General features: G+C 39.2%; 1 protein-coding gene across 1 annotated transcript in view; it reads left to right on the top strand.

Moving 5' to 3' along the window:
• Positions 1 to 18523, top strand: part of CTNND2 (catenin delta 2) — a 1122555-nt gene that overhangs the window by 191527 nt on the left and 912505 nt on the right. The window contains exon 2 of the mRNA XM_055555147.1: positions 5167 to 5303. Coding sequence (XP_055411122.1) covers positions 5167 to 5303 — 137 coding nt within the window. The remainder of the gene's footprint in view (positions 1 to 5166; positions 5304 to 18523) is intronic.

The raw sequence follows: 18523 nt of genomic DNA on the forward strand, positions 1-18523 counted from the left end.
TGCAAGGACAAAGAAACAGGTCTCCATAACAACAGAGTGTAGTTGAAAGGATAGAAGGTCATGGGTTACGGATTGGATTGGGGTTGGGCAGCTCAGGACAAACAAAGACCTTATCGTGGCCAAAGGAACTTATTACTGACTCTGAGAGGAGGAGATGCAGTAAGGCTGACACAAGAATGCTGGATGGGTCCATGAATTAGATGATTGTGTGACACAAGTGTTCATCAGTCATTTTTTTGAAATATAATTTTATTCTTATGGCAGAGTCATTAGTTGCTGGACAGAACTGGCTAAATAAGAAACGTTTGAATTGCCAACTAAAATTAGAATTTATTTTCCTTCTGTGTGCTGCACATCAATAAAATATAACATTGAATGTGGTGCTTGAACTGACAGCAAGAGAGTTTAAGCCTTCCGAAGTACAAATGGGGCTTCCCTGGTGACTCAGTGGTAAAGAGCTCACCTGCCGAGTCTGGGGACGTGGGTTCTATTCCTGGGTCAGGAAGATCCCCTGGAGAAGGAAATAGGAACCCACTCCAGCATCTTTGCCTGGGAAATCCCAAGGACAGAGGAGTCTGGTGCGCTACAGTCCATGGGGTCGCAAAAGAGCCAGACACGACTTAGTGACTAAACAACAAAAAATACAGATGAGGTTTTAAGGTGTTACCAAGTATAATGTAAATTCATAATGACTCCTGTTTGGGGAATACAAGTTTAGAACATTCATTTGGACTTCATTAAATTTTATTACGTATGGATATGAGTTCAAGTTAAAAAGAGCCTCTTTTTAGTCAAGGCTGCCCAATTTTGTCGTCCCAGCCAGTTTTCTCGAGTTTCTTATTGCATTGTCTGTGAGAGTGGTGGTATCGTGTTCTTAAGTTAGTGCTTTGTTCTCCGGTCTTTTTCACAACAATGGGGCACACCTTTTTGTAAGCTTTGGGTTATCCAAGTGTATTGATTGGAAGAAGTACCTGCCTTATCCCTACACCTGTAGTTCATCGAGGATGACTGTTGACAGCTGTACCACCTTGCTACTCCGGAGACCCCCGGGCCCTCCATGCCCACCCCCCACCCAGGTAATTAGAGAAAGGAAAACGAGAACAGTCTAACTCTGTTCATATCAGTCTGTTCAGTGGCCATGACAAGGTAGCACAGACTGAGTGTCTTGAACAACAGACAGTTATTTCCTCATAGTTCTGGAGGCCAGCAGTCCAACGTCAGGGTGCTGGCTGTGGAGGCTTCTGGTGAGAGCTCCCTTCCTGGTGGCCACCTTCACTCTGTCCTCAGGCGGTGGAGAGAAAAACTCTGCTGTGTCTCTTCACTGTTTTTATTTTTTTTTAAGTTATTTAGTCATTTATTATCTATCTATTTAGTTATTTGGCCATGCAGCAGGCAGGACCTTAGTTCCCCAACGAGGGTTTGCACCCGAGCCCCCTGCAGTGGAAGCATAGGGTCCTAACCACTGGACCGCCAGGGAAGTCCCTCTTCTCCTCTTCTTATAAGGTCACCGGTTCTCTTGGATTAAGACCCCACCCTTATGACCTCATGTAACATTAGTGACCTCCCTGCACTCCCCATCTCCAAATACAGTCACATTAGGGCTTCGACCTATGGATTTGGGGGCAGGGGTGGAGGAAAAAGAAGAAGGTGACACAATTCTGCCCATGACACAGCTCCTGTGTGTGACAGTAAAGAGCAGCATGAGGGGACCAGGTATGACTGGCTGTGTTATTTCATATTTTCTGGACCTAGAGCCTTTGAGTAGAAAATTCTGCTAGAGAATGAACCACCAAAAATCTGACATTTTGTTTCCCTCATCTTGTCTTTTTTCTCATGTTGATGATGAGTTTAACATGCAGTTTGGGTGTTTGTAGATTCTCACTGGACAAGTTGTATGGAAGGGCTTCTTACTCAGTAACTGTGTAAAGGGTATGAAGAGGTGTTGTCCATAGGAGGAATAAACCTGTGGGAAAATATTCCTTGTTGTTGTTCAGTCGCTAAGTCGTGTGACTCTGCAAGCTCAGAGACTGTAGCACACCAGGCTCCTCTTCCTCCACTATCTCCTGGAATTTTCTTAGATTCATGTCCATTGAGTCAGTGATGCTATCTAACCATCTCATCCTCTGCTACCTCTTTCTCCTTTGCCTTCAGTCTTCAATATTCCTTATATTTGTAGTAAAATAAAAACAAAGCCGAAGAGATGAGTTTTTCTGTATGTGGGTGAAAGTGGGTGAAAGCAGGAGATGGTAATAAAGGCCAGTATTGTCATCCTTGTGGGGAGGGGACATGCTCATGACACCGCTGGGGGGCAGAGGTGTTGGACCAGCCTGGCAGCAGGAGAGCTTGATGTTGGTTCTCAAAATACCTGCAGATTCCTCATTCCATCAAATAATGCTTTTAGGAATTTATCTGGTGAAAATGTGAGAAATGTAAAGATTGGATAAAATGACAAGCAAAAGATAGGTGAATTATGATGCATACAGCTATTGAGTGCTAAGTATTTATTGCATCATTAAAATGGAGAATAATTTTTGTTGACATGATATGTTGCTGAACAAAAATTAAAAAAACGTAAACCCATTACAGTAATACTCCATTATGTAAAGTTTATTATGCAAAATAAGTCAAATGAGAAAAAAAAAAATTAGAAAAACCTATATCAAAATGCCAAAGTAAATATATTCATCTGGGATGGTAGGATTACTAATGGTTGCTTTTCCAGTTTTTTTTTTTTTTTCTCTCTACATTTTCTAGATTTCCTGGAGTTAGTGCAGATTTACTACTAATTTTAATGGATTATTTAAGACTAAAGGACTTAACCATAGACTGAACAGTTGGAAGGCTTAAGCCTTTTTCTACTCACCAGTCAGCAATCCAGGGCTTGGTTCTGACAGTATTTATGGAGTCCTCTCTCTTTTCTGTAAGTGAAAGTGTTAATCGCTCAGTCAGGTCTGACTCTTTGCAACCACATGAACTGTAGCCCACCAGATTCCTCTTTCATGGGATTTTCCAGGCAAGAATATTGGAGTTGCCATTCCCTTCTCCAGGGAATCCTACCAACCCAGGGATAGAACCCAGATCTCTTGCATTGCAGGCAGATTATTTACTGTGTGAGCCATCAAGAAACTCTTCCCTGTAAGCTCTTAGCTAAGGTTGGGAGTGAAAGCTGACCGTCTTTATGACCTATACATAGTGATGACCGATGGCTAAATTAAATCTGGATTTTTAAAATTACAATGATGGAAATTATTCCAAGTCATTTTCACTAGGGTGTAGAGGATGCCGTGGGTAGCAGTGGCTGTGTATGGTGGGAAAAGCCTAGAAGATTTCACTGCTCTTTCTCTTATTGCCATATTGGGAAAGGGGCCAGGTGCATAAACAGACGGAATCATTCCTTATACTCCATGGGTCAAAGTTATTGAGTGCCTAAGGGCATACCTTGATTCTTTGCCTATTAAATCCCATATTTTATGATGACAGGTGACTGTCATACTTTTAAAAGTTACGTTTTATAAAAATTGGTGTGTACACAGCATTTAGAAGGCAGTATCAGTTATAAGAAACAGGCTGACACATCAAAACACACTAAAATTTGGGGGCGGGGGGGGGAACGGGGGCAAAAGCAAGAAAGCTAAAGTTCTAGGACCTCTTATGCTACTTAATAACTTTGGAACCTCAGACAATTTCTTTGTCAAAAAATTTCACTTATAATAGTACGGGCCCAGAGCTTGAATTTGAATAGGCCCCACAAAATTTGGGCTTCTCTGGTTGCTCAGAAGGTAAAGCGTCTGCCTACAATGCGGGCGACCCGGGTTCAATCCCTGGGTCGGGAAGATCCCCTGGAGGAGAGCATGGCAACCTACTCCAGTATTCTTGCCTGGAGTATCCCACGGACAGAAGAGCCTGGTGGGCTACAGTCCATAGGGTCACAAAGAGTTGAACACAATTGAAGCGACTTAGCACACACACACACACACACACACACACACACACACACACAGCTAATAATATGGTACAAAGCCTGCTAAGAAAATTACGTTGGTTAGTTTGAAGCCCATGAAGCTCAGATACAGTATATTAGAAAAATACCTTTTAATATTCACACTGGTTCCTGGAAGGACATGTGATATAAAAGCTTAAAGCAAGAAAATAACTTTGATTTACTCCCAACCTCTTATTTAAACAGAGATTCTTGTTGTGCCTTTACAAAAATTACCCTCAGTTAATTATTACTTCCTCTGCTGATGACCATTGCTAAGTAATACATGTCCCAAATACTTCAGTCTTATTTATTTGTGTGAGAAAGATAAGTACAGTGAAGCACAGTAACTTCTGAGAGTCTTGTCTTTAACCAGTGCATGTGTGTCCCTGTATGAAAGGGGCTGTTATCTGAGCCTCTCCTTTCTTTCGTTAGTGAACTCAGACAGAGTAAACTGTGACAAACGAGCGTCGCCAGCTTTGAAACTTTTGTCCACTGCCAGTATCCGAGTTAGAACTCTGCAAATATTTGTGGAGCAGGCTATCTGTTTACTTTATTTGACCATACCAACCAAACTTAGGTCGGTTGTGAATTGTGGTGTTTGTTAATTACTTATAAGTTACTGATCACTTATTTTGCATGATTTCCATATAAAGGAGAATATCTTTAGTAGTTTTTTTTTTTTTGAGTTGAAAGTATGCGGGTGTACAAGTAATAAATATATGTAGATATATTTATCTACATATAGATATACATATACATATTTATCTACATGTAGATATACATATAAATATATGTAGATAGAAAATGGTAGCTTGGCTAGCTTCTTTTGTAGACTTAACGCTTATTTATCTCTTTGCTCTTTCTCATCATCTTACTTGCCTTCTCCAGCTCATCGTTATTTTCTCCATTTGTGAGTGTATTTTGGAATTTGGTCGCAGTGGAGATAGGAGAAAGTGTCTCTTTTCTTGTTTCCCCTTCTGCAGTTATGTCACGCACTTTCTCTGTGGTTCATATGTCTCGTCTTGCCAACGTGTGCCCCTTAGAGCTGTCTGCTTTTGTTGCTGTTCAGTCACTAAGTTGTCTCCGACTCTTCGCGACCCCCGTGGACTGCAGCACGCCAGCTAGTTAGGTCTGTCTACAGGGACAACATCCAGTTCCATTAAGTGTGTCGTCTTGCATTGCAGGAGCTATGCCCGTCCCAGACCAGCCTTCGTCAGCCTCGGAGAAGACCAGCTCCTTGAGCCCTGGCCTCACCACCTCCAATGGGGATGGCTCGGAAACAGAAACCACCTCTGCCATCCTTGCCTCGGTTAAAGAACAGGTAGAAATGTGCCACTTTTCTGACATACATATTGGGGCATTTTTGAAATCATTCTTTCTGGATGAAAGCTGGTAATTTAGTTATGTTGCGGAGAAAATCATGATTTTCTAGCAGGATATTGGTGTTCATTATACCATTGTTATTAAAATATGATTATAACAGCTTTTGACTCAGTTTTTATTCAAGATTTAGGCAGGTTTCCTTGCAAAAATAGTCTACAGAAAAAGCAAAAGTTGTAGTCAAATTCTTACAGGTGAAGTTTTGGCAGATTCATTGATGGATGCAATGTTTAATACCGTTAAATGTGTGAAGCCAAATAATTAGTCTGTGGGAAACCTAAAGTCTAGTCAAATTTCAAAGTATATCCATGATGCTAAAAAATTGATAAGGGGGAGAACAGATGATTATCACGGTGGGCTAAGCAAATTCATATTCTGTGTGTTTCTGGGATGGTTTTGGAAGAATACATTTCAGAACTTTTCCTGCAAAACTAAAGTCTAAATGATTCTTCTTTCACCATTTCTTTGCCATAAAAATGGATAAGCAAATAAAATCTGAAGTCTCATATTTAAAAGTAATTGTTTCATAAAATTCATGTTTCTTCTATATAAAAGGTGGTAATTAAAGAAAGCTGGAAAATCAAGTTTTTTACATTTGCTTCTTTTTTCCTTACCATGGCCTGGAATGTAAATCAGTGTTTTTTGTCTTGTTTTAAGTGCAAAAACATCCTGTCTTTGAATTATATTATTCAGGGATGCTGATTTAGCAACAGCAGTGGGAGAAAAGTGACATAGTTTTCCTGAACCCAGGAACATCTTAATAGATTGATAGACTGCTGCTGCTGCTGGTAAGTCGCTTCAGTCGTGTCCGACTCTGTGCAACCCCATAGACAGCAGCCCACCAGGCTCCCCCGTCCCTGGGATTCTCCAGGAAGAGTACTGGAGTGGGGTGCCATTGCCTTCTCTGAGAGTGACAGGCTAAATGGGGCAATTACGACTCAACTAGGAGAAGGCCTTCGGTTTTCCAGGAGAACACTGATTTTGTTTAATAAACAGGAACTGATTTAGGTAAAGGTTGATGATCAAGCTATCAAGGAGTAGCTAAGGAAAGATCCATTGAAGGAATCAATGATGCTATTAGTTAAAATTGTGTCACCAGGTCAGAAAGTGTGAAGCAAAATTAGGAGAGATGAATGGATGGGTTGGGTAATCTAGTTTGTGAAAATGGTAAGTAATCAGGAAATTGGGTTGAGGCCCAGACTGTATTGCTTGATTAATTTCTACTAAAAGCCTACCCATGAGTGTTTTCTGTATATTTTTCATGAGCAGTGGAAACAGAGGGAAAGTCCATGCTGCTTCTCATACTTCAGATACTGCTTTGTTATATCGCTGGGTTATGTCGTGGATTTTTATTCTGGCATAGTCTGGACATCTTGCCAGGCCACTAGCTTTAGAGTAGTGACAAAGTGTAAGGCATGAGAAATAAACTTAATAAGACAACCAGACCTGTCTGACGAAAAGATCCCACTTGCCTTGGGGCATGGCCTAAAAATAAAAATATATAAATAAAGAACATAGATAAGCAACAAGCACTAAAATTTTTTTTAAAGTTACTGTGAAGAGTTTATTTTCTAGTTATTAAACTCATTTCGTTGCTTATAGATGAGATGAGATTCTTTGTGACAAGAAAATCTGTCTTGGGAAGCTGAGCTCTAGAGCAGGTGGTAACACCCAAATCAGACATGGGTGTCAGGTTCCACGTGTGGTGTCTGCCAGTTTGAAGGCAGAAATCACTCAGCAGCAGAGCCCATGGCCTTCCTTGGTGTGGCTTCATGGAGACGACCAATCTCTTCCTTCACTGGGGGATTTTTGTCCTAAATTATTCTTCACACGTCCTTCCTCTCTTTTTCTCAGGGATAGACTGTTTTCTTATGGAGTCAAAACTAAAGTAAATATATTTTTAAAAGCTTTAGCTGAAATTAAGGAAAATAACTTTAAAAACTAATACCTTCTATGGTTCTTAATAATTATATGCATAATCTATTTATAAATCTTTTCACTGAAAGGATATTTGCCTGGCCCTCTTTAGGTGCTAATAAGAAATAACTTTCTTGAGTAAAAATACTATTTCTTCATTTAGAGAATTTCAACTAAAAAATTTTATGGCATTATACTTATTATCACTCTAGTCCTGACTCCTTGGGAGTCATTTCTACAGGAGGGTAGTGATTTTTTTTTTTTTTTTTAATCATAGCAGGCATATATTCTGAGGTGACTGGGTATAATAGGCTACATGATTTAATTGCTCATTCATTAAATACACTGAGTATGTTATACTGGTAAATTACAGTAAAGAGTAGTAATGGAAATGAATACGTAAAGAAAGCTCAGTCTAGTGAGAGTTCATTGGAATACGTTGTTAATGAGACTAAGAACACAGGTTCTTAGGCTGGTAGTTGACATTGCATGGAAATAAATTCTAGGCTATAACCACTGACTAGAACTTACATCATGCCAAACCCTGAACCATGGAATGTGTCCCATGTGGCATGTATGGCATGACTGAGGCATTTGTAAGCTGAGTCCTAAAGTGTTTGAGCACCCATCAGTCATGGACTGTTCAGTGAAAAGGTGTTCATTGATCTTTTTTCTCTGTTCTGATTTCCCATCTCAATTGCTTTTTAACTGGTGAATTTTGTACTTTTGCATTAACATAAACAGACTGATGATTTATGCTATACTCTGCGGGTGGTTTTCTGTGTTCCTGAGGCATCGGTCTCATTTCCAACATTTACCAAGTCTCTCGTCCTGTGGGGCTCCAAGGGGGAGACACTCAGCCCCTACTTCTTCCCCTGTATGTGAGCGTCCTTTACTTAAAGAGGAAGAGAGGACAGAGGTTCGGTGATGATTCTTGTCATGTCATCTGAACAAATAACTGAGAGGAGACTGACACCCATTCATCTCAAAGAGGAGCCAAAGAGATATGATGGCTAAAAGGGTGAGAAGGGTCAAGGGATTTCAAGATAGGAGATAATTGCTATGATGGTGGCAATGACCCATAAGAAGAGAAGAAATTAGTGACGCTTGACAGAGGGGGTATGATTTCAGGGGGAAAGTTACTGAGTAGGTGAGAGTGAAGGGGACCCAGTGCACCAGTGGAGGGAACAAAGACAGTTCATCTGTGGGAACAGGAGACTACATGGTTGCAGGTGGGCTGATGGCTTGGCACTGGAAATGTGTCTGTTTCTAATCTGCTGTCATCAGGTAGACATGGTCAGCGCATTCTGAGTTGGAGCCTATTTGAAGTCTGAAAAGCTGGAGGTGGAGAGGGAAAGGCATTGGATATGATGGATGTAAGAAAATGACTATAATGATGGATATCAGAATTGATGCTGAGTGACAAGGGGTGAAAGACAGGAAAATTGATAGGAACAAAAGATTCACAGAGCGAATGGCTACAGATGCTGATAGCGTGAGAACCACGTGCTTAAATCAGGAATTTGAAAGCAATTATTGTTAATGTTGAGGCCTCGGTTATGACTCTGGGAAGTAAGGTCAAATCAAGAAAAGAGAGAGAAAGATTGTTATTGACTGTGAAAGCTGCTCTAAGGATGACGGCAGGGCAGTGGCTCAAATCCCCATCACTGGAGAGGAGAGATCCAAGGCTGCCCTGTGACTGCAAGAAATGCAAATATGTTTGCTTCCGGTTTGCCTGAGAGTAGTCATCTGATCTTCATTTTCTTGTTTTTGTTTTTTTGTTCCAATGCTGGGCTGTAGTATTAGACAAGAATTTACATTTACTTGCTCTAAGTAATGTTGATCTGTATATTTTATCTTAAATCAATATGTACACTACTTTGCTCTTAGGAAAACCATGACTTTCCTAAAACTGTACCTGTTTTAAAATATATTTTTTTCTTTCCCTTCAGTTGATCAGCGTTTAATTTGACCATCATATGCTTTCAAAGCTGGTGTCTAAAGGGTCTTCTTATGTAAGCTAGAAAAATCATGGGGGCTTTTGTTAACTATTTTTTTTAATTGAAGTATAGTTAATTTACAATGTTGTATTACTTTCAGGTATAGAGCAAAGTGATTCAGATATATATTATTGACATATCCTTTTTCAGATCCTTTTCCATGGGGTGCGTCTTAAAAACCTTTAGATTTTTGGAAAACCTTTAGAGCTCATATAGTTGATCTTTGTAAATTATTATGGTACAGATAAATGTGTTTTTTGAATGATTCTACCAATGAAATATGTTTAATAATGAACAGATTAAATAGAAAATTCTAAGTACAGAACAGTAAATGCAAATGTGTTATATTGTTGTATTTATTTAATAGTGTTTATCACATGCCGACTATGTGCTTAGAACTGTGCTTTCCCTGGGCGATACACAGATTTGGAGTATTATTGCTTTCAAGTATAGCAATGAAGCTAAAAATATAAGACAAACACATATAAAAAGGTATAAAATATTTCTTAAATTGTAGGTGAATAGTTTATTTGCTTGTTTTTGACTGTAACGGGTCTCCGTTGCTGCGTGGGCTTTGCTCTAGCTGCAGTGAGCGGTGTCTACTCTCTGGTTGCGTTGTGTTGGCTTCTCCCTGCAGTGGCCTCTCTGGTTATGGAGCATGGGTTCTAGAGCACACTGGCTTCAGGAGTTTCTGGACTCTGGATCACTGGCTTGGTAGTTGTGCCGCACGGCCTTAGTTGCCCTGAGGCATGTGGAATCTTCCCAGATCAGGGATAGAACCTATGTCTCCTGCATTGGCAGGTGGATTCTTTGCCACTAAGCCACCACCAGGGAAGACCTGTGGGTGAAGTTTTAAAAAAACACTCTAGTCAATATATTATAAAATTCCAAATGGTTTGTAACAATAAGCATATTCCTTAAAATTGATTGTGTTTGTAACTGTAGATGTTCTATTGCTACAGTAACGTCTCCTGTTCTTTAAATTCCACAAGGATTGAAGATTATATTACTGCTTTCAAAGGAAATTTTTAGTATCATGATTTTGGATATTGGTAATTTTTAAGTAATAAAACAGGATTATTTTGCTTTTAATCATTTTTGTTATTATGTTTAATGTAGAAAAGTAGGAGTAGAGGCATTTCTGAGCTCCCAGTATGGGCAAAACTACTGCAGAGTATTTTGCATATGTCCGAATCATATGCAGGTACTAAAAAAGTATTTAAAAATATTTATCTTACATAAAATCTAAAAAAAATCTGGATCATTTACATTGACTCATGTGTTAAGATAGCATGCCTTTATTTTTACTTAGAGTCTACATTTATATAGCTTTAAAATTACATAGTTCTGTATAACAGGAGTATTATTGGGAAGGAGTACATTATAAAATGCTTAGTTAAGGGTATTTTTCCAGTGCTGCATAACACTGCAGAATTTCTCAGTATTATTCGTGTCCCTGTGATCTGCAACAATAGTTTCTGATAACACAATGTGGAAAATGACCTATGTAACTAATCAGTTTCCAAAGTATATTTTTGGAAAATATTTTATGAAACTAATGACGAAATTATCATCCATGAAAAAAGAGGAAATTAAAACACCTTTAGGAAAGGTCAAGAAGATGGAGAAGGATTATCTGCAAAGACTAGTGAACTTTATATTCATTTAGTCAGAGAAGAAAAGAATTAGATCATAGTGACACTAGCTGAACTTTCTCCGTGTATCAAAATTAAAATGAGAATTATTTGATTGATAATTTTAAAATTTATTTCTTTTTTAGCCAGATATAGATTGAAAGTTTTTTTAAAAAGGGACGGGGTCATGACTTTACTCTTTTTTTCATTTCTAGAACAGGAGCTATGTTAGGGGCAGTGAATGCCTGTTTGAACTGGGTCTGGGTAGGTGCTATAGCTAATAATAAGGAAAGGGAAGAGCCTGGAGTCAGCAAGGGTCAGAGAGCCTTACAGATAAAACATGCCCAGTAGGGCAGCCAGTTGTAGCTACAGTGACGACATGGGTGTGTAGTCTTCCAGCGGCAAAGAAAGCAAGCAGGGAGTGAAAGGAGAGGTCTGCAGTTTCAACTCGGAAGGAAAGGGGTGGTCATGTGGCACCAGACTGATAGGGTCAGCTAGGCTTGAAGCAAGTCTATTTGGATCCTGGATCCTTTGAATCACAAAAATGATGATTGAAACGGGAGACCAAGGAGGAACAAAGCTCATAAACTATTTGTGTAAGATTTGGGGAATTAATGCTGGAGGTTTTAGTCATGGCTGGATAACTCCGCAAGTGTGGATACGTGGTCTGCCTCCCTTCTTCTATGCTCCCTCGTTTGTATTCTAGTCTTGCCTGTAAGTTATTTTGAGTTCTTTTCTCTAAAGCTTAATTTTCTCCTTAACATTTTACTTTGTAACTCTTCTCAAGACACATATGTACTCATCCATCTTTTTAATAACCCCAGATTCTATTCTAAGCATTAATTCGCTGGTTGATGTCTGCTTAGTCTCTTTGAAGTGTTATTTGTTCAGGTTTTAGGGGACTGAAGGCTATAATGGGAAAAATAAAAATGGACTAACCCTTTACATGCTAAGTTAGAAGACAAGTTCTTAATAGGTGGGGTTTTGTAACATGATATTATAGTGTCTACTGTGTCTTTCATATTTGTTATTAGAATTCATTGTTATTCATATGTGAAATCACATTGAATATTTTAAATGTGGTATTTTAATAGTTTTAAGTAAGCTTTCCATTATAAAATGATTCGTGTACATTGTGAAAAGTTTAAAAAACTCAAAATGGAGTAAAGATACAGATTTTATTTGAGGATAACACTGCAGTTAGAGATTGTTGCTATATTTGGGAGGATTTCCTTTAGATTTTTTTATATGACTATATCATTATTTGTGCACATTTTTGTTTTTCTTTATGTTTTATACTTTGTACATTTAATATTATATCAAGTATTTTTATGTCACCAAATATTTTAGAACATTTTTTCTAATGGTTATATAAGTAGATGCACTGGGAATTATTTAATATTATAATTTTATTTAACTTTTTTCTTATTAATTGAGCTCTTCAGTTGATTCCATTTTCTCAGATTGAAAAAAAAAATGACATGTCATACTTTCTTGTACATAAATCACTGGGTCAACTTTGACAGAGGCTGCCTGGAGCAAAGTTTTAAGAACGACTTTAAAAACATTTGCAAACTCACTGAGAAAATCTGTCATAATTAATTACTGATAAGAGCCACAGGCAGGATGTATGAAGCAGGAACTCCTGGGGTATCACCCTGTACAGGGTTTGTGTGGAAAGGAAAATTAACAAATAGAATATTCTAGAGGGAGTAAATGGGAAGAACATATTTAGTGTTCAGGGCAACTGAACCAAATATGGTAGAAACAGTCAAAATAAACATAGGAATTATAGCAGGACAAGGAAACACTGTTAAATAGAATCTCAAAATGCCAAAAGAGTTCTTTAAAAGGACAGATATTAAATTTCTTTAAATTTTATATTTCAATAAAATATATATTACATATTTCTTTAAAATATTTATGTGGAACTTATTTCATCAGATATGTAATTAAATGATGACCTTTCTTTTTTAAAAAATTAATTGATTCATTTTAATTGGAGACTAATTACTTTACAATATTGTGGTGGTTTTTGCCATACATTGACATGAATCAGCCACGGGTGTACATGTGTCCCCCATCCCGAACCCCCCTCCCACCTCCATCCCCCTCCCATCCCTCTGGTTTGTCCCAGTGCTCCTGCTTTGAGTGCCCTGTTTAATGCATTGAGCATGCACTGGTCTATGATGACTTTTCTTTGTGACGATTTTGTGAATATTTCTATTTATGACCAAAGACATTGAAACTTAAAAAACTGTTTAGTTTGCTTGCTTGCTTGCTTAGTCTTGCTCAGTCATGTCTGACTCTCTGAGACCCCAGGGACTGTAACCCACCAGGCTCCTCTGTCCATGGGATTCTCCAGGCAAGGATACTAGAGTGGATTGCCATTTCCTCCTCCAAGGAATCTTCCCAGTTCAGGGATTGAACCAATGTCTCCTGTGTTTCCTGCATTACAGGCAGATTATTGACCCTCTGAGCCATCTGGGAACCATATAAGAAATTGCTACAGAATTGAAATGAGCAGTTAGCTTGGTTTTCTCTGTGACCAAAGTTTTCCTGAGGTCAAGTTAGATGTTGCCTGTGCCTTTGTTGCTTTTGTTTAACTCAGAAAAGGGAGGTGGGTCATTTCACATCAACTTGATCTGTGATATATTTTTGGAATCTGAAGGAATCATTAGTGAGACTCCAAACAGACAGACTGACAAAGGTCCATATTGTCAAAGCTGTGGTTTTTCTAGTTGTCATATATAGATGTAAGAGTTGGACTATAAAGAAAGCTGAGCATTGAAGAATTGGTGCTTTCGAATTGTGGTGCTGGAGGAGACTCTTGAGAGTCCCTTGGACAGCCAGAAGATCAAACCAGTCCATCCCTAAAGGAAATCTACCATGAAATATTCATTGGAAGGACTGATGCCTAAGCTGAAACTCTAATACTTAACCTCCTGATGCAAACAGGCAACTCACTGGAAAAGACCTTGATGCTGAGAAAGATTGAGGGCGAGAGGAGAAGCAGGTGGTAGAGGATGAGATGGTTAGATAGCACCACTGACTCAGTGGACATGAGTTTAAACAAGCTCCAGGAGATAGTGGAGGACAGGGCAGTCTGGCATGCTACAGTACATGGGGTCGCAAAGAATTGGCTGAACAACAAGAAAACAGACATACTTCAGTGAATTTATGTAGCTCAGTGTTGGTGTCTGTAGTGAAAATGTGGGGTGATGGGAGTCCCAGGGGTTAAATACCATAGCATCACTTTCCTGGAACATTCCTGTTTTTCAGAGTCAGTGGTTTGCACTGACATTATCTGTGGTGTGCATCAGTAACACAGGTAAACATGCCCCAGGCAGCCCATCGATCATGTTCAAGTGGCTGTCATTTGACTGCAGTCATTGAAAGAATGTGCAGGTTCATGCCCTAGGCTCTAAATGAGCCTGCTATCTAGTGGCTGCTGGGGAAAAGTGAAGACCAGTCTCCTCCTTTTTCACTAATGGCAGGTTTTGACTTTCACCTTCTACTCATGGCCACCAGGATCGCTTGCTTAATAAATAGGAGAAAGAAGGACCCAGTATCAATGCGACCAAAACAAACAAGCAAAAATCACTTTGGACAAGTAATCTTCGACATTTCCATAGTGAATACTAACTAGTTCTATTCACCAAGTCAGTAGATTTTTTAAAAATTTCGTTGGAGAGTATAGCTGCTTTACAATGTTGTATTAGTTTCTGCTGTATAGCAAGGTGAATCAGTTATGCATATACATATATCCCCTCTCTTTTGGATTTCCTTTCCATTTAGGTCACCACAGAGCACTGAGTAAGAGTTTCCTGTGCTATACAATCAGTTCTCAGTAGTAATCTATTTTATACAAGTCAATAGATTTAGCTATCTGAGATGCATTTTGTAGCTTACACCTCCTGGAGGAAAAAATTATCTTCAGAATTTAAAATTAGATTACAGAAAAGTCAACTTAAGGTTGCTCCACAGTTGTTGGCAAGTCCAAGCAATTCCATGAGCAGTTGGACATAGCTGTCTCATGTTCTGAGTAGCAGGATTCTGAGGCATCAACCAGACTAAGTTGCTTCAGTCGTATCCGACTCTTTGAGACCCCATAGACTGTAGCCCACTGGGCTCCTCTGTCCATGGGATTCTCCAGGCAAGTATACTGGAATGGGTTGCCATTCCCTTCTCCAGGGGATCATCCCCACCCAGGGATTGAAACCCCATCTCTTGTGTCTTCCTCATTGGCAGGTGGATTGTCTACCACTAGCACCTTCTGGGCCACCTGCCAAGGGTCTTTAAATCTTTGAGTGGATTGGAAGCCTCTGCAGGACAGAAGTAGGCCTGCTGGCCAGCACTCATGCCCACCACCTCTACAGCATTGAAGCCCTTCACCCAAACAAAAGATCAGCTTTGAATCTAACCCCTTAGCTAACACAGGTGCTTTTATGAAATAATACCATTCACTCCAACTACTGGTCAGAGACCTGCAGTTGCCTGTTATAGACCTGTTGGAAGCCAGAGGCAGTTTATGCTTAAAATAAATAATCTAGAATGTAAATTCTCTAATTTGGGAGCTCTGCTGAGGTCAGGAACAGCACTTCAGTCCTTCACAGTAATACTCTCCAAGAGTGTGGCTTTCATAATGCTGAAGAATTGATGCTTTTGAACTCTGGTGTTGGAGAAGACTCTTGAGAGTCCCTTGGACTGCAAGGAGATCCAACCAGTCCATCCTAAAGGAAATCAGTCCTGAATATTCATTGGAAGGACTCATGCTGAAGCTGAAACTCCAATATTTGGCCACCTAATGTGAAGAACTGACTCTTTGGAAAAGACCCTGAGACTGGGAAAGATTAAGGGTGGGAAGAGAAGGGGACAACAAAGGATGAGATGGTTGGATGGCATCACTGACTCAATGGACATGAGTTTGAGTAAACTCCTGGAGTTGGTGATGGACAGAGAGGCCTGGCATGCTGCATGGGGTCGCAAAGAGTCGGACACGACTGAGTGACTGAACTGAGTTGAACTGAATGAAATGACTCCACCTTTAGGGGGAGTTGTTATTGTTGTTGTTTAGTGGCTAAGTCATGCCCAACTCTTTGTGACCCCATGCAGTGTAGCCCAGCAGGCTCCTCTGTCAATGGGATTTCCCAGGCAAGAATACTGGAGTGGGTTGCCATTTCCTTCTCCAGGGTCTCCTGCATTGGCCAGCAGGTTCTTTACCACTCAGTCACCAGAGAAACCCTTAGGGAGAATAGAAATAAGAAATTACTATCCTGGGAGCTTTTCTGGATTGTATGGAAGACTGATATTGAAAACCTTTTGCACACTGTTGTCATATGATTTAACAGAAGTGAAATATTTTAGTATTAGAGACATAGTACTATGATTGTAGGAATAATAGTTAAAATGCTTATTTTCTGAAAAACATCTAAGTTTACTGATTAATTTATGGGATGGGTAAATTTATGGTTGTGACCAGGTCTTCTCTCTTTCCTGTGTCCCCAGCACCCAAGTGAGTGCCACACCCAGAGAACATGTTTAACTCATTTGTGTTGAGGATATGCATTCATGAATAAACTTACAGTATTTTCCTGTTCTGTCGTAGTGCAAAAGTGAATGCTTCATCTAATTGCAATGGGAGCCATTAGTTTAGTTGTGTGGCTCAGGGATCTCATCTGCATTGTTAGCTTGATCATGTCTTTCCATCCTTTTTTGAATGATTGTGTTGCATCTGTGTCTTCCCCTGTGGGCTACCTGCATATTGTTTCAGAATTAGTCCATTTACTCTGATGAATCCCAGGCCCCCAAATTACAGTTTCCTCTATAAACAACCCAAACTGAAACTCATTTAACCGGGTGGAGTGAGATATTTTCAATTTCAAAGGAGGCATGTTAAGTGAAACATAACCTCCGTTCATGAAATATATAGGTGATTGTCTTTTTTCTGGGCTTCCCTGATAGCTCAGACAGTAAAGAGTCGGCCTACAATGCGAGAGACTCGGATTCAATCCCTGGGTCAGGAAAATCCCCTGGAGAAGGGAATGGCTGCCCACTTCAGTATTCTTGCCTGGAGAATTCCATGGACAGAGGAGCCTGGAGGGCTTAGTTCATGGGGTTGCAGAGTGTCAGACAAAAATCTTTTTTTCTTGAACTAAACTTGTGTGCCTTATTTCATCTAAAATTTTAAAAGCAATCAACTCCCCTGTTAGAACATAAATCAGCAGCTTCACTCATAAAAAACACACAAACATCTAATTCCTTTTGTTTCTATGCAACTATACCAAGTTCTTCATATTTGTTGAGTGTCTCTTTCAGTCATTTTTAACTGTTCTTTGAAAACATACTTTTCCCAAAGGATAGAGCAATCCAACTACTATAATCATCTGCTGGTCTCATATTTCTTTTCTGTTTAGGAGGTTTTTCACCATTTCACACCTGATGGAACTCAATATGGTCATAATAAAATCTTCTGATTATTACAGATTTTGATGTGTGTTGTTCTGTATGTTTATTTTGAATGTTTGTTTAATGATGGTATGCCATATGTATTGCATATGTGTGGGGCTTTTTGTTTTTGTTTTTGGCTTTTTAATATATTTGCATAAGATACATCATGTGGTACGGGGAGGGAGGAGAGAGGGGGATTTGATGGGGAACATAGGTATACCTGTGGTGGATTCATGTTGATGAATGGCAAAACCAATACAATATTGTAAAGTAATTAACCTCCAGTTAAAATAAATAAATTTATATTAAAAAAAGATACATCATCTTTTTTAAAATTAAATTAAAAACTATAACTGAAATATTGTTGATTTACAATGTTGTGTTAATTTCAGATACACAGCTAAGTGATTCAGTTATATATATATCTAGTATATCTGATTAACATATGCTATGTATATCAGTTATATATATGTCTTTTTCCAGATATATATTCTTTTTCAGATTCTTTTCCCTTATGGCTTATTACAAAATATTGAGTATAGTTCCCTGTGCTATACAGTAGGTCCCTGTTTTTTATCTATTTTATATATAATGATATGTGGTCAGTTGCTCATTCGTATCTGACTCTTCATGGCCCCATGGCCCTTGTAGCCCACCAGGCTCCTCTGTCCATGGGATTCTCCAGAGTGGAAATGCTAGAGTGGGTTGCCATTCCCTACTCCTGAGAATCTTCCTAACCTGGGCATCAAACCTGTGATAATTGCATCTCCTGCATTGTCAGGCAGATTACTACTCTCGCCACATGGGAAGCCCATATATGGTAGTGTGGGCTTATCCTAACAAAGCTCCTAATTTATCCCTCCTTTCATCATGAGCTTCTTTATATGCACTTTTCTGGACACATAAGACTCTTACTGGTCCACAACTTTATAGAAGAATAATTTCAGTCTTATCTATGGGTTACAGGAAATATTCTTCATATGAAAATGTTCTAAGGATTTCCTATAAGAAATGCAGCAGTAATAATCATAAATGCTGTTGTTGCAAATCCCTTATTATGTCCCCAGCTCATGTGAAGGTTTATTTTGCAGCACTTTCTCGGGAGAAAACTTTGCAAGTGAAGATGGCCTTAAAACACCTCATGGAAACATAAACTTGGA

Source organism: Bubalus kerabau, chromosome 18 (assembly GCF_029407905.1).
Source record: "Bubalus kerabau isolate K-KA32 ecotype Philippines breed swamp buffalo chromosome 18, PCC_UOA_SB_1v2, whole genome shotgun sequence".
In the NCBI taxonomy this organism is placed as follows: Eukaryota; Metazoa; Chordata; class Mammalia; order Artiodactyla; family Bovidae; genus Bubalus; species Bubalus kerabau.